General features: G+C 45.9%; 1 protein-coding gene across 2 annotated transcripts in view; it reads right to left on the bottom strand.

Annotated features, from left to right (window-relative positions):
• The window catches only part of LOC143290279 (contactin-3-like), a 53,543-nt gene that overhangs the window by 9,302 nt on the left and 16,741 nt on the right, over positions 1 to 27,500 (bottom strand). For both annotated transcript variants that reach the window (XM_076599624.1, XM_076599623.1), the window contains exons 8-22: positions 26,825 to 27,009; positions 24,496 to 24,591; positions 23,754 to 23,987; positions 21,217 to 21,325; positions 20,034 to 20,224; positions 17,704 to 17,979; positions 15,122 to 15,403; positions 13,120 to 13,283; positions 10,940 to 11,072; positions 9,694 to 9,861; positions 7,987 to 8,127; positions 6,556 to 6,650; positions 5,896 to 5,985; positions 5,427 to 5,574; positions 2,541 to 2,662 (exon numbers count right to left, since the gene is read on the bottom strand). In XM_076599624.1, the coding sequence (XP_076455739.1) occupies positions 2,541 to 2,662; positions 5,427 to 5,574; positions 5,896 to 5,985; positions 6,556 to 6,650; positions 7,987 to 8,127; positions 9,694 to 9,861; positions 10,940 to 11,072; positions 13,120 to 13,283; positions 15,122 to 15,403; positions 17,704 to 17,979; positions 20,034 to 20,224; positions 21,217 to 21,325; positions 23,754 to 23,987; positions 24,496 to 24,591; positions 26,825 to 27,009 (2,434 nt within the window). The remainder of the gene's footprint in view (positions 1 to 2,540; positions 2,663 to 5,426; positions 5,575 to 5,895; positions 5,986 to 6,555; positions 6,651 to 7,986; positions 8,128 to 9,693; positions 9,862 to 10,939; positions 11,073 to 13,119; positions 13,284 to 15,121; positions 15,404 to 17,703; positions 17,980 to 20,033; positions 20,225 to 21,216; positions 21,326 to 23,753; positions 23,988 to 24,495; positions 24,592 to 26,824; positions 27,010 to 27,500) is intronic.

Raw genomic sequence — 27,500 nt, 5'->3', positions numbered from 1 at the left:
CACAACACAACTCAACACAGCACAGCACAACACAACACAACACAACTCAACACAGCACAACACAACACAACACAGCACAACACAACACAACTCAACACAGCACAGCACAGCACAACACAACACAACTCAACACAGCACAACACAGCACAACACAACACAACTCAACACAGCACAGCACAGCACAACACAACACAACTCAACACAGCACAGCACAGCACAACACAACTCAACACAGCACAGCACAACACAACACAACACAACACAGCACAGCACAGCACAACACAACTCAACACAGCACAGCACAGCACAGCACAACACAACTCAACACAGCACAGCACAGCACAACACAACTCAACACAGCACAGCACGACACAACACAACTCAACACAGCACAGCACAACACAACACAACACAACACAACTCAACACAGCACAGCACAGCACAGCAAAGCAAAACAAAACACAGCACAGCACAGCACGACACAACTCAACACAGCACAGCACAGCACAGCACAACACAACTCAACACAGCACAGCACAGCACAGCACAACACAGCACAGCACAGCACAGCACAGCACAACACAATACAGCACAGCACAGCACAGCACAGCACAACACAGCACAGCACAGCACAACACAACTCAACACAGCACAGCACAACACAACACAACACAACACAACTCAACACAGCACAGCACAGCACAGCAAAGCAAAACAAAACACAGCACAGCACAGCACAACACAACTCAACACAGCACAGCACGACACAACACAACTCCACACAGCACAGCACAACACAACACAACACAACTCAACACAGCACAGCACAGCACAGCACAACACAGCACAGCACAGCACAACACAATACAGCACAGCACAACACAACACCTGAAATCTCAGAATAACGCTTCTAGACACGCAATACAACACAGTTCTATACAAAACAACACGACACAACACAACACAATGGATTACAACGCAGCACAGTTCAACGCAACACAATACACAATGTAAAGATAAATGTAACACAACATATCACAAAGCAACGCAACGCAACACAGCACAGCACAGCACAGCACAACGCAACACAACACAACATTACACAGAACAACACCTGATATCCCAGAATGACACAATACAACACAACGGATTACAACGCAACACAGGTCAGCACAACACAACACAACACAACACACAATGCCATACAATCTGATGCAATGGTAAATGTAACACGACACATCACAACAATTTACAACACAACACAATGCAACACAATAAAACGCAGCTCAGCGCAATGCAGCGTAACGCAGAACAGCAAAGCACAGCACAATGCAGTATAGCACAACACAGCACAGCACAGCACAGTACAGTATAGCACAGCACAGCACAGCACAGTACAGTACAGTATAGCACAACACAGCACAGCACAGTACAGTACAGCACAGTTCAGTTCAGTTACTCAAGGAGACGTCACTGCGTTCGGACAAATCCATATCCGCCACACCACATCTGCTAAGCAGAAACCTGACCAGCAGCGTAACCCAACGCACTTAAACAACGGGCGTTACAGCACAGCACAAAACAACGCAACACAGCGTAACGCAGCACAGCACAATGCAATATAGCACGGCAAAGCACAGTGTAGTACAGTACAGTACAGCACAGCACAGCACAACGCAACACAACACAGCACAATACAACGCAACGCAACGCAATGCAGCACAGCACAACACATTACAGCACAGCACAACACATTACAGCACAACACAACACAGCACAGCACAGCACAACACAGCACAACACCTGAAATCTCAGAATAACGCTTCTGGACACGCAACACAACACAAATCAGTACAAAACAACACGACACAACACAATGGATTATAACGCAACACACTTCAACACAACACAACGCAATACAACACAGCACACAATGTAACGGTGAATGGAACACAACACATCACAACGCAACACAACGCAACACAATACAATACAATACAATACACCACAACACAACACACAATGTAACGGTGAATGGAACACAACACATCACAACGCAACACAACGCAACACAATACAATACAATACAATACACCACAACACAACACAACACAACACAACACACAATGTAACGGTAAATGTAACACAACACATCACAACACAAAGCAATACAATACAATACACAATGTAACGGTAAATGTAACACAACACATCACAACACAAAGCAATACAATACAATACACAATGTAACGGTAAACATAACACAACACATCACAGCACAACGCAACGCAGTGCAACACAGCACAGTCCAGCACAACGCAATACAGTACAGCACAACACAGTACACTACAGCACAGCACAGCACAAGACAACACAGCACAGCACAACGCAACACAGTACAGCACAACACAGTACACTACAACACAGCACAGCACAGCACAAGACAACACAGCACAGCACAGCACAACGCAACACAGTACAGCACAACACAGTACACTACAGCACAGCACAGCACAGCAAAACATGACGCAACACAACACCTGGTATCCCAGAATGACGCCCCTGGACACTTCTCGGGTGGCGGGTAGTTCCGTCCAAGTGACGTAGTTGGCCGTGCCGTTGTAGCCATCCCCTCTGACGTCAGTCACCGCCACCCGGGGTACTGCACGGAGAGAGAGAGAGAGAGAGAGAGAGAGAGAGAGAGAGAGAGAGAGAGAGAGAGAGAGCTTAGAATTCAGAATTCAGGACTCAGAGCTGAAATCGTTTTTGTTTTGTTTTTTGTTGTTGTTTTTTGTTTGTTTGTTGTTGTTTTTATTCAAGGATTAAGATTTAGGCATGGTCCATTCTTCCAATCTGTCCTTGCTGTTCTATATTAGTTTCAATAGCACACATATATTTAATGGTAAGGGGGAGAAAGAGAGAAGAAGAAAAAAACTATACAAAAAAGTCCTGCCGAAGGAACATGATATAAACACACACACATACACACACAGAGAGAGAGAGAGAGAGAGAGAGACTGACAGATGAATAAGAGAGAGGGGGAGAGAGAAATATGTTATAAGTATCAAGAACCGGATGACTAAAGCCACGTTGTTGTTATCATCAAAGAGAGAGACAGAGAGGAGGATGGAGAGAGGTCGGATCGCGCAGCGCTGTTTGTTAGTTAGTTAGTCAGTCAGTCGTTACAGTGTTCGTAATCAATTTACAGAGAAAGATTACACATACACACACAATGCAGTTATTTAGTTAGTTAGTCAGTCATTTCAGTGTTCGTAATTAACTTACAGAGAATGATTACACATACACACACAGTGCAGTTGGTTTGTTAGCCAGTCAGTCATTTCAGTGTTCGTAATTAATCTACAGAGAAAGATTACACATACACACACAGTGCAGTTGGTTAGTTAGCCAGTCAGTCATTTCAGTGACCGTAATTAATCTACAGAGAAAGATTACACATATACACACACAGTGCAGTTGGTTCGTTAGCCAGTCAGTCATTTCAGTGACCGTAATTAATCTACAGAGAAAGATTACACATATACACACACAGTGCAGTTGGTTTGTTAGCCAGTCAGTCATTTCAGTGTTCGTAATTAATTTACAGAGAAAGATTACACATACACACACAGTGCAGTTGGTTAGTTAGTTAGTCAGTCGTTACAGTGTTCGTAATTAATTTACAGAGAAAGATTACACATACACACACAGTGCAGTTGGTTAGTTAGTTAGTCAGTCATTACAGTGTTCGTAATCAATTTACAGAGAAAGATTACACATACACACACACAGTGCAGTTGGTTTGTTAGTCAGTCAGTCAGTCAGTCTTTACAGTGTTTGTAATTAATCATACAGAGAGAGATTACACATACACACACAGTGCAGTTGGTTTGTTAGTCAGTCAGTCAGTCAATCGTTACAGTGTTTGTAATTAATCATACAGAGAGAGATTACACATACACACACAGTGCAGTTGGTTAGTTAGTCAGTCAGTCGTTACAGTGTTCGTAATTAATCTACAGAGAAAGATTACACATACACACACAGTGCAGTTGGTTAGTTAGTCAGTCATTTCAGTGTTCGTAATTAATTTACAGAGAAAGATTACACATACACACACAGTGCAGTTGGTTAGTTAGTCAATGAGTTGTTTCAATGTTCGCATTCAACATTAATTTATTAAACAGTCCTTACAGAGAAAGACTACACACACACACACACACACACGCGCGCGCGCAGAGAGAGAGAGAGAGAAAGAGAGAGTGCAGTTGGTTGGTTAGTTAGTAAGCTAGTTAGTTACTCACTCAATCATTTGTCCGAAATTAATTCACAAAGCATTTCTTTCTCCTCTGTGTGTGTGTGTGTGTGTGTGTGTGTGTGTGTGTGTGTGTGTGTGTGTGTGTGTGTGTGTGTGTGTGTGTGTGTGTGTGTGTCTCAACTGACGTTTGGACACCTTACGTCTGTTAACTGTTACCTTTGTTAGTGAGAATCATGTATTATGCTCTGTTGTATTAGCCCCTTTCAGTGTGGGGCCATGGCTTTATCTGAATAAACATTCATTTATGTTCTCTCTGAACTGACAATGTTCACTTCCACCCCTGCGTTCTCACTAGTGACTCACAGTTTCCACTCACCCCTCTCTGTACTCTCGCCTCTAAAAAAATATTTCACTCCTGTCCTGTTTCTAGTGACTCACAACATTCACCACCCCCCGCCCCCTTCTACCCTCACACTCCCCTTCTCTCCCACCACCCACTGCTCCCCCACCCCCCCAGACCCCAACCTCCCTGACAATTTCCACTTCAACCCCTGCGTTCCCATTACTCACAGTTTCCACTTACCCATCCGTGTGGAGTGATGGCCTATAGGTAACGCGTCCGCCAAGGAAGCGAGAGAATATGAGCGCGCTTGTTCGAATCACGGCTCAGCTGCCGATATTTTCTCCCCCTCCACTAGACCTTGAGTGGTGGTCTGGACGCTAGTCATTCGGATGAGACGATAAACCGAGGTCCTGTGTACAGCATGCACTTAGCGCATGTACAAGTAAAAGAATCCACAGCAACAAAAGGGTTGTTCCTGGCAAAATGCTGTAGAAAAATCCACTTCAATAGGTGAAACAAATAAAACTGCACGCAGGAAAAATATTTAAAAAACAAAAAAACAAAACAAAAAATCGGTGGCGCTGTAGTGTGGCGACGCAGCCCGAATTTCACACTGAGAAATCTGTTGTGACAAAAAGAAATACAAATACAAATCTCTATGCTCTCGTCTCTAAAAAAAAAAAGATTTCACTCCTGTCCTGTCTCTAGTGACTCACAACATTCACAGCCCCCCCCCTTACACCCTCCCACTCCCCTCCCCTCCCCTCCCACCACCCACTGCCCTCCTCTCCCCCTCCCACCTCCCTCCCACTCCCCCAAACTCACAATCCTCAGCAGAAAAGATGACGGAGACGGATGTGTTGGGACCATAGCCCATGTCGTTGAATGCCTGCACCTGGGCGTCGTATTCCAGGAAGTAGTTGTGTCCGCCGACATAGGCCACGTAGTGATCATTGTAACCCTTCAGTTCTTTCTGTGTGGGACACACACACACACACACACACACACACACACACACACACACACACGTGAACGCACCCACATGCACGTTCGAACACACAAACATAATATAATTATACACACGCACGTTATCACGCACCGCTTGCACACACACCAAGCTCGTGTCCCAGCGCGTATGGCTACGCAAACACACACACACACACACACACACACACACACACACACACACAGCACAGCACAGCACAGCACAGCACAGCACATCCAAAGCAACAAACACTGTGAAAAACGCCAACAGACGTCATTGTGACTAGGTCACCAGGGCTCACAGACTTACCCACTCCCACAACGCATTCTCATCGCCGTGTTTCTTCCAGTACACCTTGTACCCGATGTTGGCGCCACTTTCGTCATACACTTCCAGAGGCTGAAAACAACACAATAGTAGTAGGAGGAGTAGAAGCAGTAGTAGAGGTAGTAGGAGAAGGAGAACACAACACGACACGACACAACACAACACGACATGACACAACAAACACAACACACAAAACATGACAACACAACACAACACAACACGACACGAGACGACACACTACAACACACAAAACACGACACAACACTCACAACACAACACGACACAAAACCACACGACACAACACAACAACATAATACAGCACAAAACAACATGACACAACACGCAAAACACGACACAACACGACACGACACGACACGATACAACACACACACAACACACAAAACACGACACAACACAACACAACACAACACGAGACGATACAACACACACAACACAAAACACAACACAACAACATAACACAACACAACAAAACAACACGACACGACCCGACACGATACAACACACAAAACACGACACAAGACAATACAACACAACACGACACAACACACACAACATCCACACAACACAACACCATAACACAACACAACAAAACAACACGACACAGCGCGACACGATTCATACCGTCCAGGCGATGGTCAAATCCCCCACGCTCCCTCCCCCTCCCCTCACTCCAGTGGGGACTTTAGTGGGGGGTGCACTGGGCATGTAGATCCAACCTGTATGTGTGTGGGGGGGTGTAGAGGGAACGGTGGTAGGGTGGGGGCGGGGGGGAAAGGACAGTGCTGGTTAGTGTTCTGTATATAGTATAATTTTTTTTTTTTTTTAACACGTCGGTACTCCCTCTTGTGTCTGTCTGACTGTCGGTTTGTGTGTCTGTCTCAGTGTCCGTCTGTCTCTGTGTCTGTGTCTCAAGGCCTGACTAAGCGCGTTGGGTTACGCTGCTGGTCAGGCATCTGCTTGGCAGATGTGGTGTAGCATATATGGATTTGTCAGAACGCAGTGACGCCTCCTTACTGAAACTGAAACTGAAACTGTGTCTGTGTGTCTGTACTTTGGTTGGTTAATGTCCTGTTGAATATCACACACACACACACACACACACACACACAGTCTAAAAACACTTATAGTGAATAGACGTTAAACTGAAGAAAACGGTGTGTGTGTGTGTGTGTGTGTGTGTGTGTGTGTGTGTGTGTGTGTGTGTGTGTGTGTGTGAGGGGTGTAAGTGTGGGTTACATATATACATATACTCTGTGTGTGTGTGTGTGTGTGTGTGTGTGTGTGTGTGTGTGTGTGTGTGTCCGTCCTGACCAGCGACATGTGAAAAAGGTCACTCCTCTGTGTCTGTCTGTCTGTCTGTCTGTCTGTCTGTCGGTCTGTCTGTACCCTGGTCAACATCATGTCAATGTCCTGCCTAAAAGTGTTCCATTCCTGTGTGCGCGGGTGCGTTCTTGTGTGCGTGCGTCTTCATCACGTATGTTCGTCTGCATGAAGATGTTTTTGGTTTTTGTTTTATTTTTGTTTTTGTTTTCTTCTTCTTTGTCTTCTTTTTCTTCCTCCTCCTCTTCTTCTTCTTCTTCCTCTTCCTCTTCTTCCTCTTCTTCACATACACGTGTACTCTTTGTAAGGGTCACGTTGAAAGAATAGGATATACCAAAATCTTAATCATTGAGAAACAAAGAATAAGAAAACAGACAAACAGACAAAATACACACAAAAAAGCTTTTTTTTTAAAGCGAAAGTTAAAGAAATTATTACTTCAAGCAAAAAGAAAGGGGGGGGGGGCGTATACAAACATTGTTCACTGGAAAACCAAACTGGGTCAACAAAACACTCACTCTGACAGACGCAGAAACTCTCTCTCTCTCTCACACACACACACACACACACACACACACACACACACACACACACACACACACACACACACACACACAAACACCAGCGCACACACACACACACATACTCACACAAAACACACACACACACACACACACGCACAAACACACGCATAAACACACACACACACACACACACACACACACAACGCACTGGAGGGCACACTGGGAACGCTGGCCCCGAACTGGTTGTGTGCGATGACCCGGAAGCGGAAACTGTTGCCAGGAGAAAGGCCCCGGATGTGCGCCCTCTTCTTCTGGTTGTCCGGCTCTGTAGGGATACGCCCTGGGAGTTCTGTGGACCAAGGCAAAGCAAGGCAAGATGTTTATTTCGTGTACCCTCTTGGGGGCATAGAAACATTATACAGCAACGTCCTTGATACGCACCATAATAAACAAAAAGTGTGATCCCAGAAAGTTATTTTCTAAAAAGCAGCGATTAAAAAAAAAACCCAATAACAACAACACCCAAAATGAATTGGTGAATAAATAGAAACAGATATACAGATATGTCACGCGCGTCTTGTCTAGCCTTATCTGGCATCTTGTCTAGCTTTGTTCAGCCGTGTCTTGTCTTGTCTAGTCTTGTACGGCTTTGTCTTGTGTAGCCTTGTCTTGTCGACTTGTCTAGCATTGTCTTGTCTTGTCTTGTCTAGACTTGTCTAGCATTGTCTTGTATTGTCTTGCCTTGTGTTGCCTAGACTTGTCTAGCATTGCCTTGTCTTGTTTAGCCTTATCTTGTCTTGTCTAGCCTTGTGCTGTTTAACTTTGCGTTGTCCAGCATTGTCTCTCTCAGCCTTGTCTAGCCTTGTATCGTCTTGTCTTGTCTACCCTTGTCTTGTTTTGTCTTGTCTTGTCTAGTGCAGCCTTGTCTTGTCTAGCATATTTCTCTGTGCGAAATTCGAGCTGTTCTCCCTGGTGAAGTGTCACCCTTTTTTCTTTTTTTTTGACTCACTTGTGTAAACAAAGTGAGTCCATGCTTTAACCCGGTGTTCGGTTGACTGTGTGTGTGTAAGGGGGATCGGGGGGGGGGGGGAGGGGAGGGGGAGGGGGGGGGGGGAGGGGGAGGGGCAGGGGGAGGGGCAGGGGGAGGGGCAGCACTCGAACCCAATGAACAGTCGCTTCCTAGTCAAGCGCGAATCACCACTAAACCACCGACTCCACACATGATGACATATTACATGTATGTCTTGAGTGTGTATATGTGCGTGCCTGAAATCTGATCTGAATGACACAGGGAACGGAAACGAATGATGAGCGCCCCGCAATGGCAGCCTGCTGTCAGTCGGCTCTACCCGGGTAGGTAGTGAGCCCGTTGTGCAAAATGACCCCTGAGTTTGTAAAGCGCTTAGAGCTTGGTCTCCGACTGAGAATAGGAGCTTATATATCATTATGAACATGGGCCGGGAATGCTGAAGAGAATAAGAATTATCATCATCATATTGTATTGTACTGCATTGTTCTTTATGGTCACAACAGATTTCTCTGTGTGAAATTCGGGCTGCTCTCCCCAGGGAGAGCGCGTCGCTTCGCTACAGCGCCACCCCTTTTTTTTTCTCCTGCGTGCTCTTTTTTTTATTTGTTTTTCCTGTCGAAGTGGATTTTTCTACAATATTTTGCCAGAGACAACCCATTTTGTTGCTGTAGGTTTCTTTTACGTGCGCTAAGTGCAAGTTGCACACGGGACCTAGGTTTATCGTCTCATCCGAATGACTAGCGTCAAGACCACCACTCAAGGTATGGTGGATGGGGAGAAAATACTGGCGACTGAACCAGTGCGCTCAGATTCTCTCGCTTCCTAGGCGGACGGGTTACCTGTTGGCCATCGCTCCACATTTGAACGATCGATCCCGCAACTGACCGGAGAACACGGTGCGCCAGACGTCCTCCTCAAAGCCGTTGGCCATCTGCACCAGGTAGAGGTTGATGGCGCGGCCGTTGTCCCTGCCTGAGGTCCACAGGACCTCCACGCTGCCGTTCCTCACTGACAGGTCGTCCACGAAACATCCCGTGGGCTCTGAGGGTGGACCTGAGGCAGCAGTCACCTTGTGTTGGGTAACGTTCTCTGTCAGGTCGGGGTGTAGGGGGCTAGGTTTGTTCTGAGGGGGGACCTGAGGCAGCAGTCACCTTGTGTTGGGTAAAGTTCTCTGTCAGGTCGGGGTGTAGGGGGCTAGGTTTGTTCTGAGGGGGGACCTGAGGCAGCAGTCACCTTGTGTTAGGTAAAGTTCTCTGTCTGGTCGGGGTGTAGGGGGCTAGGTTTGTTCTGAAGGGGGACCTGAGGCAGCAGTCACCTTGTGTTAGGTAAAGTTCTCTGTCTGGTCGGGGTGTAGGGGGCTAGGTTTGTTCTGAAGGGGGACCTGAGGCAGCAGTCACCTTGTGTTAGGTAAAGTTCTCTGTCTGGTCGGGGTGTAGGGGGCTAGGTTTGTTCTGAGGGGGGACCTGAGGCAGCAGTCACCTTGTGTTAGGTAAAGTTCTCTGTCTGGTTGGGGTGTAGGGGGCTAGGTTTGTTCTGAGGGGGGACCTGAGGCAGCAGTCACCTTGTGTTGGGTAAAGTTCTCTGTGTCAGGTCGGGGTGTAGGGGGCTAGGTTTGTTCTGAAGGGGGACCTGAGGCAGCAGTCACCTTGTGTTGGGTAAAGTTCTCTGTCAGGTCGGGGTGTAGGGGGCTAGGTTTGTTCTGAGGGGGGACCTGAGGCAGCAGTCACCTTGTGTTAGGTAAAGTTCTCTGTCAGGTATGGGGAGCTGGTGTACAGGGATGTATGGAGGGGGTTGTTCTTAGGGGGGGGGACCTGAGGCAACAGTCCCTTATGTTAGGTAAAGTTCTCTTTCTGGTATGGGGAGTGTTCTTGGTTCGATGACCTGCCGAACACTGACACTAGTTGATCTTCTGCGTGCGTATACACACGAAGGGGATTCAGGCACTAACAGGTCTGCACATAATATGTTGACCTGGGAGATCGAAAACACACACACACACACACACACACACACACACACACACACACACACACACACACACACACACACACACACACACACACACACACACACACACACACACACACACAAATCTCACAGACACGGAAGTGAACAACAAGTCCTCACTCACCCAGAACAGTGAGGTGCGCCCCGCTCCTGTCCTCGCTGAGAGTCGTGCGGGCCACACACTCGTAAAACCCCGCGTGGTGAAACTCCACGCCAATGATATACAGCCCGCTGTGACCTCCCCGACCTCGACTGACCTGCATGTCATTAGCGTTCGTGATGATGATGATAATAATAATAATAATAATAATAATATAGCGCAGTACCCCATCTCAGATGGGACTCCCCACGCTTTACAATAACATACAAATTGAAGACTACGTGACGTAAAAATAATTATGTACAAAGTCAACACAATTTCACATGACATCGGCTGAAATTTACATATGTAAGGCAAAGTGGCATAAGATATGTAAATCAACACAGGCACCATCACAGTCTCAAATCACACAGGCACAAATCACAGCAAAACAAGGCACATCACCTTCACCATAGTCAATGATAAACACCAAGGAACCTGCATCACAACATTATCATTATCATCATCATCATCATCATCATTAGCGTTCGTGATGTGGTAGACAAGGGGGTTTACTTTTACTTTACTCATTTTTCCTTCCTTCCATCTTTCCTTCCATCCTTCCTTCCTTTCTTCTTTCCTTATAAACGAATCTACTTACTTACTGACTGACTGACTGACTTGCATACCTGATTGCATGCACGCATGTGAATGTTTGCTTACTTAACGTTGCTCAATGTCCTTTTTAGCTTTCTAAATTATTGCACCTGTTGGTTTCATTTTCCTGGTTTGTGGGACCAGGAACCGGAACAAGCAGCAAGACGGTGACACGTTAAATTAGTGACTGAATCCACATCAAAACTGAGTAAAAGAGAAAAAAATGTATAAAATAAGAGTCGAAATCCACTGGTAATGGGTTTCAACATTTACTTATGGTAATATTTCACAATGGTAATATTTCACACACACACACACACACACACACACACACACACACACACACACACACACACACACACACACACACACACAAAGTGCCGTTAAATTACTAGATTCCTGAATTTAGGATGCTACAATAAGACACCCCGGCCCTCCAAGGAAAAAAAAAAAGGCTGATTGATAGCCGAGTGGATAAAACATTTGACTTTCAATATGAGGGTCCCGGGTTCGGATCTCGGTAACGGCGCCTGGTGGGTAAAGGGTGGAGATTTTTCCGATCTCCCAGGTCAGCACATGTGCAGACCTGTGAGTGCCTGAACCCCCTTCGTGTGTATACGCACGCAGAAGATTAAATACGCACGTTAATGATCACGTAATCCCTGTCAGTGTTCGGCAGGTTATAGAAACAAGAACATACCCAGCATGCACACCCCCGAAAGCGGAATATGGCTGTCTACATGGCGGGGCAAATAAACAAAAATGGCCACACACGTAAAATGTTATATGTCTGTATGAGAACATGCGTGCGTGACTGAAACCTGATTGAATGACGCAGGAAACTTTTATTTTTTTCAATGATGAGCGCCTAAATAATTGGCAGCCGTCAGTCGGCTCTACCCATGTAAGGCAGCCTGTTGTGCAGATTAATGACTCCGAATTTGTGTAAAGCGTTTAGAACTTGGTCCCCGACTGAGGATAGGAGGCTATATAATCAGTATCCATATCATCAACTCTTTTACCCTCAGAAACTAAAAACAAAATATCAACAAATAGATAAATGAATAGATAGATAAATAAATAAATAAAGTGTAGAAAAATAAATTGATAATAAATAGATGAATAACTTCATAACTAAAAAGTACTTTTTAAAAAGATAAATGAATAAATAAATAGATAGATAAATAAATAAATAGATAAAAGGTTTAAAAACAGATTGATAAGTAAACAGATAAATAACTGAACAGATAAAAAGATTGTTAAAAAAAAAGATAAATAACTAGATAAATAGATAAATGGATAGGTAAATAAACACATGCATAAATAAATAAATAAATAAATAAATAAAGAGATGCATGAATTAAAAAACAAATAAACAAATAGACAAATAACTAAATGAATAAAAAGTTGTTTTTTTTGTTAAATAAATAGATTTTTAAAAAAACAACAACACATAAATAAATAAACACATTAATGAATAAACAAACAAACAGAAAAACAAACAAACAAACAAAAAGTATCAAACAAAACAAAAAAGAAATTATTTTTAAAAAATCCCCCGAACTGACCCTACGGAGGTCAGGCCGGTGCAACGTGTCCAGGAAGTGACCGTTGAAGTACCAGGTGTAGACCAGGTCCAGCAGAGGATCGTGGGACGCCTGGCACGTGAAGAACGCCGTCCCGTTCACAGTCTCCCGCGTGGCGGCCGGCCCCACCGTGATGGTAGTGCCCGCTAGAAGGTTAGGAGGAGGTCATCATGGAGGAAGGACGGATGGACATATGACATGACAGCACGTGCACCAGGAGGAGATTATGCCAGGGAGTGAGGGTGGGGATTGGGGGGATCGGGGGTGCGGGGGGTGACAGCCGGCTCTACCGTGATGGTGGTGCCCGCTAGAAGGTTAGGAGGAGGTCATCATGGAGGAAGGACGGATGGACAGATGACATGACAGCACGTGCACCAGGAGGAGATTATGCCAGGGAGTGAGGGTGGGGATTGGGGAGGGGGGCGTGACAGCTGGCCCCACCGTGATGGTAGTGCCCGCTAGAAGGTTAGGAGGAGGTCATCATGGAGGAAGGACGGATGGACAGATGACATGACAGGAGCACGTGCAACAGGAGGAGCGAACGAACTTTTTTTCTTTTTGATTAAGGAAGTGGAATTCGCATGCATATGCTTTATCTTTCTTTTCTTTTTTTTCTTTTTCTTTTTTTTCTTTTTTTTTTTTTTTTTTTTTACATCCAGGCCTCAAGGCAAGAAGAAATGAAAAACGTTGTTTGTTTGTTTTTCTAATGAGGGAAGTGGAATAAGCATGCATATGCTTTTTTTCTTTTTTTCTTTTTTTTTCTTTTTTTTTTTTCTCTTTACATCCAGCCCTCAGGGCAAAGAGAAATGAAATAAAAATAGGAGATGCCAGGGGGTGGTAGGGGTGGGGGAGGGGGAGGGAGGTTCAGTTGAGTCAATCAAACGATCAAGTGAAAACACATTACGATACGATATGATGCAATACGACACGATGTGGGTGACATACTGAAGGGCAGATCAGTGTGTGGCGTGACCCCTTTGAGCGTCGGTGAAGAAAAAGAGTAGAAAGTATAGTGTTTCAAGTCATAAACAAAAATCCATAACCCAACCCCCCCACCCCCACCCCACCCCCACCCCCCCAAAAAAGAAGAAAAATATGGTCTCAAGATATACCACTCTATATCAAACTGTGTGAATACTCAGCCTTTCAAGAATTATTTCCCTTCTTTTGAACACTGTCCTCAGTGACGTCACTATGCACGAACGTAATCAATTTATATATAATTATGGCACTCAATGGGGGCGGGGGAGGGGTGTGGGGATTCAGTCACTAAACTGACGTGCCACCACCATCTCGGTTTGTTTTTTGTTTGTTTGGCTGGTTCTTGTTGTTTTTTGTTGTTGTTGTTGTTGGTTTGTTTGTTGGTGTTTTTTTGTTTGTTTGTTTGTTTTTTGTTTTGTTTTGTTTTGTTTTTTTTTTTGTTTTTTTGCTTTTTTTCCTTACGTTTTTCGTGCAATAAACCATTTACGAAATGTAACCAACAGGTGCAATAATATAGGAAGCTAAAATAGGACTGCATTGCAGTGTACTAGAGTTGTCTCAGTTAAAATTAATAAACAATGAGGCCAGGAGATCACATGATTAACAAATAGTAAAGAGTGGTAACTCTCTCCATACACAAGGTACATAACTTCAAGCCAATGCTGTTTACGCTACCAATTCAGCTAGCACACAGGTAAATAAAAGGTACATTGGAACAAACCCAGACACCTCCCCAAAAAGGAAGCGCCGGGCTTGCTCTTATACCGATCATTTGACATGTGCACACAGCAGCAATGACAGAAGAAATATGCGAACACATATTAGCTTTTTATTCAAGACTGGCATAGCCTCTTTAATCCTGAACAAGCCACACACAACACACGGACAATACAGAACAAACACATGGTTGCCACGGTGGTTTTTCAACTTGAAATCAATAAACAACGAGGCCAGGAGATCCAATGATTAATTAACAAATAGTGTCTCAGATAATTACACTTACAGGCAAGGCTCAAGCTGGCAGAACTCTGTGCCTCTCCCAACTCATTCTCCGCCTTGCATGTGTACCGCCCCTGGTCGCTGTTCTGAAGGCCCTGAATCACCAGGTTCCCATTGGGCAGCACGAGCACGTGGTTCCCGTCCCCCGTCAGCTGGCCGCCATCTTTGAACCACGTGATCAGAGGCTCGGGGGCCCCCTCAGGGTTGCAAGTGATGGTGGCGTTTCCGTTCAGAGCGGCCTTGATCTTGGACCTGACCGGGTGCTTGTCGAAGGTCGGAGCGAATGCTGCCATGGGAAGTATAGGAAGGGTGGGGGAGGTGGGGTGGGGGGGGGTGGGGGCGTATGGGTGGGGGTAGGGTAGGGAGGAGAGACGTGAAATTGATGGGTCAGTTTGATGTGTGTGAGTGTGTGTGTGTGTCAAGTGTGTGTGTGTGTGTGTGTGTGTGTGTGTGCGTGTGTGTGTGTGTGTGTGTGTGTGTGTGTGTGTGTGTGTGTGTGTGTGTGTGTGTGTGCAGTGTAGTGTGTGTCTGTGTGTGTGTGTGTATGTGTATGTGCAGCGTAGTGTGTGTGTAGTGTGTGTATGTGTCTGCGCGCGCGCGCGCGCTCGTGTGTGCATGTGTATAATTATGTGTGTGTGTGTGTGTGTGTGTGTGTGTACAATTAAGTGTGTGTGTGTTTTGTGTGTGTGTGTGTGTGTGTGTGTGTGTGTGTGTGTGTGTGTGTGTGTGTGTGTGTGTGAGCAAGCGCATGTATGTGTCCTAAATTCTACTGTATCTGCGTTTGTGTGTGATTTCCGATTATATTTGTACCTTTTATGTACTACCCCCCTCGCCCCGCAATATTCCTTGTGACCCCAGTACACTTGATAATAAAGACATATTCTAATAAATCACGTCTAATAAAGCGCGTACAGTTGTGTATGTATATATCAAACCACAAACAGTTGCCGACGTAACACGACGTGACAGCCAGGCTCACAGTTATGAATGTGTGACTAGAAGCCTGGAAGATAGTTAAGGTGATGATGGCCATGTGCCTTTCTTGTATATGTGTAGAACATCAATCCGAATCCCCACCCCCACCCCCACCCCCGAATCGCCCACACCAGATCATCATGATCGATATTACTGTCATGCATTATCATTCATCTTCCTCAGTCACTGAGTTACAACAACAACAACACAACAACAACAACTACTACTACTACTATACTATTGCTACTTACAAACAACAGCAACAACAAAAACATGGCGGGGTAAATAAAATAAAAAAGCGGTCATACACGAAAAATGTTACATGTCTGAGTGTGTATTGTGCGTGCCTGAAATCTGATTATATGACACAGGAAACGAATGATGAGCGCCCAGTGACAGCCGTCAGTCGGCTCTACCCAGGTAGGCAGCCTGTTGTACAAATGACCCCGAGTTTGTAAAGCGCTTAGAGCTTGGTGTCCAACCGAGGATAGGCGCTATACTAGTATTCATATCAATCAATATCAACAACAATCATCATCATCGTCATAACATTAAGAAGAACAAGAAAAACAAGAACGCAAAGAGCAAGAACTTTAAGAACCAAGAACAAAAGAAGAAGAACATGTAGAACAAAAACAAGAACACGAAGAAGAAAAACAAGAACAATAAGAACAAAAGCAAGAACATAATGACCTAGAACTATACAGACAAGGACAACAAAAACAAGAACAACAACAACAAAAGCAAGAACATAAAGTACAAGAATGATAACCATATGAACAAGAACACGAAGAACACTTAGAACGAAAAGCAAGAACAATAAGAACAAAACCAAGAACATAAAGAACAAGAATGATAACGATACGAACAAGAACAAGAACACGAAGAACAATAAGAACAAAACCAAGAACATAAAGAACAAGAATGATAACGATACGAACAAGAACAAGAACACGAAAAACAAGAACCATAAGAACAAAAGCAAGAACATAAAGAACAAGACAAGAACTGGAAGAACAAAATCAAGAACATGAAAAACAACAACTATACGAACACGAAGAACAATTACAAGAACACGAACCATAAGAACAAGAGCAAGACCATGAAGAACAAGAAGTGTCCGAACAAAACACTTAGAACCAAAAAGACAATAACAACAACAAGAACAACAACAAGCGGAGTGATGGCCTAGAGGTAACGCGTCCGCCTAGGAAGCGAGAGAATCTGTGCGCGCTGGTTTGAATCACGGCACAGCCCCCGAAATTTTCTCCCCCTCCACTAGACCTTGAGTGGTGGTCTGGACGCTAGTCATTCGGATGAGACGATAAACCGAGGTCCCGTGTGCAACATGCACTTAGCGCACGTAAAAGAACCCACGGCAACAAAAGGGTTGTTCCTGGCAAAATTCTGTAGAAAAATCCACTTCAATAGGAAAAACAAATTAAAAAAAAACTGCACACAGGAAAAAATACAAAAAAATGGGTGACGCTGTAGTATGGCGACGCGCTCTCCCTGGGGAGAGCAGCCCGAAGTTCACACAGAGAAATCTGTTGTGATAAAAAGAAATGCAAATACAACAAGAACAACAACAAGAACAAGAGAGCGACCCACCCAGCACGCGAAGCTCCGCCTCGGACAGCGTCATGCCGTACGTGTTGACGGCGCCGCACTGGTACATCCCGTCATGCTTCGCGGCGTCAAGGCTGTCGATGCGCATGACGTTGCCGTTGACCCGGATGCCCTGCTCGGGGTCGGAGGTCACGACCTGGCCGTTCTTGTACCACGTGTAGGTGGCGGGCGGGTTGGCACGCGCGTCACAGCGCCACGTCAGCTGGGACCTGACGTCCACGTGCTGGTCCCTCAAGGGCGAGATGAAATAGGGACGTGCTGCACGTCACGAACTTATAAATAGAATCGACGGGCGCAATAGCCGAGTGGTTAAAGCGTTGGACTTTCAATCCGAGGGTTCCGGGTTCGAACCTCGGTAACACCGCCTGGTGGGTAAAGGGTGGAGTACACAGAAGGGTACAACATAAATCGAAAGTAGGACTTGGAATCCTTGGCGTCGGTGAAACGACTGGCGACAACTTGGACACCAACAGCAACAACAACAAAACAAACAAACAAAAAAAACTACCCTTCCAAAGACATCCTCCAACCCCTCTCCCAACCAACCCTCCTTCCCCACACACCATCCCACCCCACCCACACTGACCCACACGCCATCCCACCCCACCCACACTGACCCACCTCCCACAGACAGGCAGAAGGACACAGAATCCTTGGCGTCGGTAAAACAACGACAGCAACTACATCAGTAACAACAGCAACAACAACAACAACAATACACCCTCCCAAAGACGCACTCCCACCCCTCCCCAACCCTCCCCTCACACCAACACCACCCCACCCCAAACTGACCCAGCTCCCAGAGACAGGTAGCAGGACTTAGAATCCTTTGCATCGGTATGATAACTGGTGACAACAACAACAACAATACACCCTCCCAAAGACACCCTCCACCCCCTCCCCCAACCTCCCACTTCCCCTCCCCAACACCACCCCACCCCATCCAACTGACCCACCTCCCAGAGACAGGTATTAGGACTTGGACTCCTTAGCGTCGGTGAAGCAACAACAACCACTACAGCAACTACATAACACCCTCCCAGAGTCACTCTCCAAACCCTTTCCCCCACCTCCCCTCCTCCCTCCATCACCATCCCACTCAACTGACCCACCTCCCAAAGACAAGTGGAACGACTTGGAATCCTTAGCGTCGGTGAAACAACAACAACCACTACAGCAACTACAACAGCAACAACAAAAACAATACACCTTCCCAAATACACCCTCCAGCCTTTATAACGACCAAGCAGACAGGGCAGCAAAAAGAGGAGCAAAGAATCATACAGATAATATAAAAGTATATTGCCCATTGTCATACAAGGAAATAAGCAATATACTGGAAAGTGACTTTTATAGGTGCTTGAATTCAAGTCTAAAACCTCGTCAGTTGACTCTCTCAGACTTTGGTCCGATTCGCAGACCAATTCTGAGTTTAGCTCTCAGACTATTATCAAATTCATTACGGACCAAGTATTGTTCTAAAGTCAAGTGCATATGCTTTAGTAACCTGACAATTAAGCATATAATTTTTTACTGCAGCTTTATGAAGCCTTATGTACACGAAAGTTTGTCTTCACAAGTAACTGAGAACGTTGATGTTTTTGACTTTTTGCATTCATTATCAGTTGTTTCCCTTGTCAGTTTAACGACTTCTTTTTTTATGAAGTCCTTTAACTAATTTCCTGTCATTGTTGTTTTTGTTGTTGTTTTTTGTTTTGTTTTTTTGGGGTTTTTTTTTTCAAATTTCACCCTCATTTGCCCAGTTTCCCCCAGCTTTCCATTCATTCACATCTCCACCCCTTCTAACCGATAATACTCAAATGTATTCATAAATACTTGAACAAAATGTCTTCAATCACCGATATGTGTGACGGGACATTAAACAAAATTCCTCCTCCACCCTCCAACATACCCTCCTTCCCCACACACACCAACCCCTCCCACCTCCCAGACACAGGTAGAAAGACTTGGAGTCTCTGGTGTTGGTTGGTTGGCAACAAAAACAGCAGCTACAAAACCAAAAAAACACCCTCCCAAAGACACCCTCCAATTCCAACCTTCCCTCCTTCCCAAAACACCAACACCACCCCACCCCTACCCAAACTGACCCACCTCCCAGAGACAGGTAGAAAGACTTGGAGTCTCTGGTGTTGGTTGGTTGGCAACAAAAACAGCAGCTACAAAAACAAAAACAAAAAAACACAACAAAAACAGCAGCTACAAAAACCAAAAAACACTCTCCCAAAGACACCCTCCAATCCCAACCTTCCCCACCACCGACACCATCCCATCCCCACCCCAAACTGACCCACCTCCCAGAGACAGGTAGAAGGACTTGGAGTCTCTGGCGTTGGTCGATCGACTGACGGTGCAGGTGTAGGTGCCTTGGTCCTCCAGAGCAGCGTCCGGAATGGTCAGCACCCTGTTCTGTTCACTCAGCCGTGCCCGCGCGGGGATGGGCTTGCCCTCCCGCTTCCAGTTGTAGTGGAACGGGGTGTTGGACCTGTCGGGGAGGTGAGGTGATGTATCAGGTGAGGTGAGGTGAGGTGAGGTGTGGTGTGGTGAGGTGAGGTGAGGTGTGATGAGGTGTGGTGGGTGAAGTGTGGTGTGGTGAGGTGAGGTGTGGTGAGGTGAGGTCAGACGAGGTGAGGTGAGGTGAGGTGTGGTGAGGTGAGGTGTGGTGTGGTGAGGTGAGGTGTCGTGAGGTGAGGTGTGGTGAGGTGTGATGAGGTGTGGTGGGTGAAGTGTGGTGTGGTGAGGTGAGGTGAGGTGAGGTGAGGTCAGACGAGGTGTGGTGAGGTGAGGTGAGGTGAGGTGAGGTGTGGTGAGGTGAGGTGTGGTGAGGTGAGGTGAGGTGAGGTGTGGTGAGGTGAGGTGTGGTGAGGTGTGGTGTGGTGAGGTGAGGTGAGGTGAGGTGAGGTGTGGTGAGGTGAGGTGTGGTGAGGTGAGGTGAGGTGAGGTGAGGTCAGACGAGGTGTGGTGAGGTGTGGTGAGCTGATGTAAGTTAAGGTAAGATGGTTAGGTGAGGAGTCAGGTGTGGTGAGGTGAGGTGAGATGAGGTGTCAGGTGTGGTGAGGTGTGGTGAGGTGTCAGGTGTGGTGAGGTGTCAGGTGTGGTGAGGTGAGGTGAGATAAGGTGAGGTAAGGTTAGATGGTTAGGTAAGGTGAGGTAAGGAGGTGAGTTGTAAGATGAGGGAAGGTAAGGGAAGGTGAAATAAGGTGATATGATGTAGGATGAGGAAAAGGTAAGGGGAGAAAGAAAGGGAAGAGAAATAGTCAGGTCAGGTCAGGTCAGGTCAGGAAGGGGAAACGAAGGTCAGGTCAGGTCAGGTCAGGGTCAGAAAAGAGAAGAAACAGTCAGCACAGCTCAGGCTAACCATTAACCCGAGGAACTGTATATAAACTAACATAAGCTGAAGTAACCCCAAGATACGATAACTTAAAGCTAAGGTAAACGTCAGGCAAGGTCAAGGCCCCCCGCCCTCCCGAGACTCACGACCCATAGGCGAAGCACTCCATCCTGACGTCCTGGCCTTTGAGCGGGGGCTGGGGGAACACGGCGATGAAGTCGTCCTGAATCTCGGGTCCCCAGTCCGCCTTGGGCGCTGACGCCAACGAAACAAAAACGAGAAGCTTCACTCCTTTTCTTTATCAGGGAGGCGGCACTGCGTTCGAACTAATCACAAGATCACAAGATAATTCATTGTCCTTAAAGCGATATGTTTGGTGTGGTGGCACACAGTTAAATTATATATAGTACAAATATCGACATACATAAGCCATTCAGCTGACGCATACGCTCAGAAGCACACAACCTCAGCCACATCAAATATCTATGCGCCCGCCATCAGTCTCCATTTCACACCTGTTATAAGAAATTACCAAAAACATGTAAAACGACCTTCAAATATAAACAAGTTGGTTTCAATAATAAATGAACCCGTAAATCAAGGAGAGTTTAAATAAAACATTGATGAATAATTAAAAAATCAAATACACAAATAATGGCAACAACAATAACAATAACAACAATAGTAATAATAATGATGACAACAACATTATCCGCAATGCTCATCTTCTTCTTCTTTGTCTGTGGGCTGCAACTCCCACGTTCACTCGTATGTACACGAGTGGGCTTTTACGTGTATGACCCTTTTTACCCGGACATGTATGCAGCCATACTCCGATTTCGGGGGTGTGCATGCTGGGTGTGTTCTTGTGCAGAATCTTTAACGTGCGTATTTGATCTTTCTCTTGCGTTATACACACGAAGGGGGTTCAGGCACTAAGCAGGTCTCCACCTATGCTGACCTGGGAGATCGGGAAAAAAAAAATCTCCACTCTTTATCCACCATGCGCCGTTACCGAGATTCGAACCCGGAACCCTCAGATTGAAAGTCCAACATGCGTACATGTGTATATAGCCGACCAGCAATCATGTGCAACATCGCCCAGCGTGCTGTTCAAGTCTTGGGTGGTTGCGTTTATATATTGTGGGGCCCACCTGTCCGTGTGGAGTTCTCCTGGAGGGTTTTGTCAGAGGACAACACTTTTGTTGCCATGGCTTTGACAAAGACTCGAGCCCAGTCATGGACGCTGTGTTCGCAGATAAGCGTCTTGATCATCATGTCACCTTCCTCCCCAGAAAGAATTAAATGATAACAATAATCATCATAATATTATTTTTGTATTTGTATTTCTTTTTATCACATCAGATTTCTCTGTGTGAAATTCGGGCTGCTCTCCCCAGGGAGAGCGCGTCGCTACACTACAGCGCCACCCATTTTTTGGGTATTTTTTCCTGCGTGTAGTTTTATTTGTTTTTCTCATCGAAGTGGATTTTTCTACATAATTTTGCCAGGAACAACCCTTTTGTTTCCGTGGGTTCTTTTACGTGCGCTAAATGCATGCTGCACACGGGACCACGGTTTATCGTCTCATCCGAATGACTAGCGTCCAGACCACCACTCAAGGTCTAGTGGAGGGGGAGAAAATATCGGCGGCTGAGCCATGATTCGAACCAGTGCGCTCAGATTCTCTCGCTTCCTAGGTGGACGCGTTACCTCTAGGCATTCACTCCACTTGATAATATTAATAATGATAACAATTAGTAGTAGTAGTAATAGTAGTAGAAGTTGCAGTATCATTATCATCATCGTCATCATCATCGTCATCATCATCTTCATCTTCATTTTCATCTTCATACCTTCATCCCCATCATCACCATCAAAAAAAAAAAAGGGGGAGGGGGTGGATAGAATGTGGGATCGGGGATGTAAGGGGCAGCAACGCGTGGAAGCACGTGTACAGGTAGAGGTGTAGGTATGACCACGTGCGTGTGTATGCACACGTGTACGGCCTACACAGACGCAGACACCCTCGCGTGGAAAGGAGTGACTTGATTCACAAGCAAGCTCCACACACTGGAAAGTATGGAAAAAGCACACCTCTCCTTCCCCCCATAATGGATACTTACCCAGTCCTCGGTCAGAGACCAAACTCTGAGTGCTTTACGAACTCGGTTTGCACAAGAAGCTGCGTACCCCCCCCCCCCCCCCCCCCCCCCCCCCACACACACACACAAACCCCACCCCCATAACATCCCCACCTCCTACATTTTCACTACATCGTCCACACACCCACACCCACACCCACAACCCCAACCCATCCCCCACACCCATCCCCCACACCCATCCCACTCCATGCCACCCCCCCCCCCCCCCCACACACACACACACACCCCCCACCCCCCCAACACACACACACACCCATCCCCCACCACCCCCACATCCCAACCAACACACACTACACACACACCACCCCCACCACCGCCACCCCCCCTGCCTCCCCCCGCCCCCCCCCCCCCAACACACACACACAAATATCCCGCACCACACCGGCACACCCCACACACACACACCCATCCCTCACCACCACCACAGCCATACCCCCCCCCCCCCCCCCACACACACACACACACACACACATCCCCCACCACACCCACGCCCCAACCAACACACACACCCTACACACCTTGATCATGCACGACGAGCGGGATAGCGAGGGAGGACCGTGTCGGGGGCTGGGTGGTGCCGATGGTGTAGCGGTTGACGCCCGTCAAGATGGCGATGCAGTGGTAGCGTCCCTCGTCGGCGCGCGTCACCTCGGAGAAGTAGAGCTTTCCGTTCTGGGACATGAACTGGTAGGTCTGGTAGTTTGGGCGGATGAAGCTGTCGGTACTCTCCTTGAACCAGGCGTACTTCACCGCTAGGTGGTGATATATATTGTATTGTATTGTATTGTATTGTGTTGTGTTGTATTGTGTTGTATTTCTCTTTTTATCACAACAGATTTCTGTGTGTGTGTGTATGCGTGTGTGTGTAGTGTAGTGTAGTGTAGTGTGTGTGTGTGTGTGTGTGTGTGTGTGTGTGTGTGTGTGTGTGTGTGTGTGTGTGTGTGTGTGTGTGTGATGTAGTGTGTGTTTATAATCTGTGTGTGTGTGTGTGTGTGTGTGTGTGCGAGAGAGAGAGAGAGAGAGAGAGAGAGAGAGAGAGAGAGAGAGAGAGTCGTACACACATATTTCAAAAACAGACACACCCTGAACACACACGCACGCACGCACACACACTAAAACACACACACACATACACACACACACATACACACTAAAATACACACACTGACCACACACACACACACACACACACACACACTAAAACACACACACACACACACACACACACACACACACACACACACACACACAGGGACCCACCAGGTTTGAACGTGATCTTGCTGCACTCTATAGCCACGCCGTCATAGGCTCTGGCATTGACTGCAGCGTCCGGAACATTGGAGAACTCGCCCAGGTCTGTGGACATGTGGTGGTGGTGATGATGATGATGATGATAGTAATCATAATGATAACAGTAATAATAATCATGATAGTGATGATGATGGTAATAATGATAATAATAACAATCATAATGATAACAACAACCAACAAACATCAACAACAATAACAATAATAACAATAACAATAACAATAATAATAATAATAATAATGATGATGATGATGATAACGTGATGTTGTTGTTGATGATGATGATGATGATAGTAATAATAAGGATAACAGTAATAGTTACAATGATAATAATAATAATAATAATAAATGCGAAGAAGAAGAATCGTATACTACTACTACTACTACTACTACTAATACTACTTCATAGTAATCATCATCATCATCAGGGAAGAAGACAAAAATGACTGCAGGATTCTTCAAAGACAAAAAACTAAAGTTTATAAAAAACCTTTTTGGTGGTAGTTGAATCCTCTTTGTTTTGACACGACGTTTCGGACCATAGGCCCGTTGTCAAGTGATGAGAAGAGGACAGTGTGAATAGGAAAGCCAATGCGAGGAAAGGGTGATGACATCTCACGACTTTCTGTTTTGATGGGCCATGCACACTAAACACTTGCTGATCACCATTCAGTGCAATACATACTCACTCACACACACACACATACACACAAACACACACACACACACGCACGCACACACACACACACACACACACACACACACACACACACACACACACACACACACACACAAATGCATACACATATATATTGCTTCTAAAAAGAGGGATAGGAGGTAAAGAAAGAATAAGGACAGAGAGAATCCTGCGTGAAAACTTCAATCTCCTACAACAGGATCCAGACCTCAGACAAGTCTTTCCCAAGCCACCGCTAATTGCCTTTCAGAGAGACAAAAACCTACGTGACATGCTCGTGAAGTCCAAACTCAGACCCCTTACCAGCCATTCAACCTCACCAGGGTGCAGACCCTGTGGGGATCAAAAGTGAAAGACCTGTCCCTTTATAGACACCTCAGGTTCAGTCGTTGGACCCTCTGGCAGTTTCACTGTGAAATGTCATCTCAACTGCCAGTCCACTGACATTGTATACATTCTGTCCTGCACCCTCTGCTCCAAACTGTATGTGGGGGAGACCTACCGTTCTTTGTGCGAGCGCTTCTCTGAACACCTGAGGTCGATGAAGCTAGGCTACAACAATCCTGTCGGCCAGCATTTTGCTGGCCCACACCACAGCTTCACCCATGCAAGAATCTCAGCTGTGTGGCAGAACCCCAGTGACAGCACGTACAGAAAGTACATGGAGAGCCGCGTCATTAACCGCTTGGGAACCGCACAGCCGAATGGATTGAACGACAGTCACTGACGTCTAGCGCCTGGGCCCTTCTGCCTTGATCTCTCTGTCCTTATTCTTTCTTTACCTCCTATCCCTCTTTTTAGAAGCAATATATATGTGTATGCATTTGTGTGTGTGTGTGGGTGTGTGTGTGTGAGTGAGTATGTATTGCACTGAATGGTGATCAGCAAGTGTTTAGTGTGCATGGCCCATCAAAACAGAAAGTTGTGAGATGTCATCACCCTTTCCTCACATAGGCTTTCCTATTCACACTGTCCTCTTCTCATCACTTGACAACGGGCCTATGGTCCGAAACGTCGTGTCAAAACAAAGAGGATTCAACTACCACCAAAAAGGTTTTTATAAACTTTAGTTTTTTGTCATCATCATCATCATCAGTCATGGACGCTGTATTGGCAGAAAAGCGTCTTAATCAATCATTCTCTCACCTTCCCCCTTAACTAATAATTATGATAATAATAGTAATAATAATGATAATAGTAGTAGTAGTAATAATAATTGTACTGTATTGCTAAGACTACTATAAACAACAGTAATGATAATAATAATAATCATCACCATCATCAACATCATAATTGTATGGTATGGTAGGGTATGGTAGGGTATCGTATCGTATCGTATTGTATCATATTGTGGTAACATTTTGTTTCAACACATACACAAAAGTCTCTGTGTGAAAATTTTCATTCAGACTGCTCCCCCCACATCCCTCCCACCCCACCTCTACCCCCACCCCTCAATAGATTAGAGCGTCGCACGTATATATACATATATATATATATATATATATAGAGAGAGAGAGAGAGAGAGAGAGAGAGAGAGGGAGAGACAGAGAGAGAGAGAGAGAGAGAGACAGAGAGAGAGACCTCCGAAGCTGAGCTGTACGTCATTGCTGATGACCATCCCCAGTCTGTTCTGGGCCGTGCATCTGTAGAACCCTGAGTCCTCCTCCTCCTTGGGGTTCTGGATGGTCAGCTTCCCGTTGGTCAGCGTGTACCGGCTGTCCACGGATGCCGTCACCTCCTCCTCCAGACTGTCCCCCCGGTACCATCTGACGTAGTGGTGTGGAGCAATTTTCTTTTCTTTTTCTTTTTTTGGGTTTTTTTTTTTATTAATCATTTTTTTAATATAATGAATGGATGAACGTGGGGGAAGGGAAAGGGAGGGGGAGGAGAGGGGAAGGGGATGGAATGGGGAAGGGGGAAGGGGAGTGGAGGGGAATGAGGAGGGGATGGGATGGGGAGGGGATAGGGGAAGGGGGGGGGGGAGGGGATAGGGGAAGGGGATAGGGGAAGGGGGGTGGAGGGGAAGGGAAGGAAGAAAGAAAGGATGGGTGGACGGATTGATGGATAGATGGGAGGAAAGGAAGGAATGAAGGATGAAAGGAAAGAAGATTGTAAAGTAGGAAGGAAGGAAGGAAGAAACTGATGAATAACTTTTCTTCAAAAATCAAAATATTTCCTCCCCCAGACTTCCCACCACCATCCCCACACACCCCTGTACCATCTGACATAGAATGGATTTGTGAATTAATAAACGAAT

This window comes from Babylonia areolata, chromosome 15, assembly GCF_041734735.1.
Source record: "Babylonia areolata isolate BAREFJ2019XMU chromosome 15, ASM4173473v1, whole genome shotgun sequence".
Lineage (NCBI taxonomy): Eukaryota > Metazoa > Mollusca > Gastropoda > Neogastropoda > Buccinidae > Babylonia > Babylonia areolata.
This window is presented reverse-complemented; position numbering and strand designations above follow the sequence as displayed.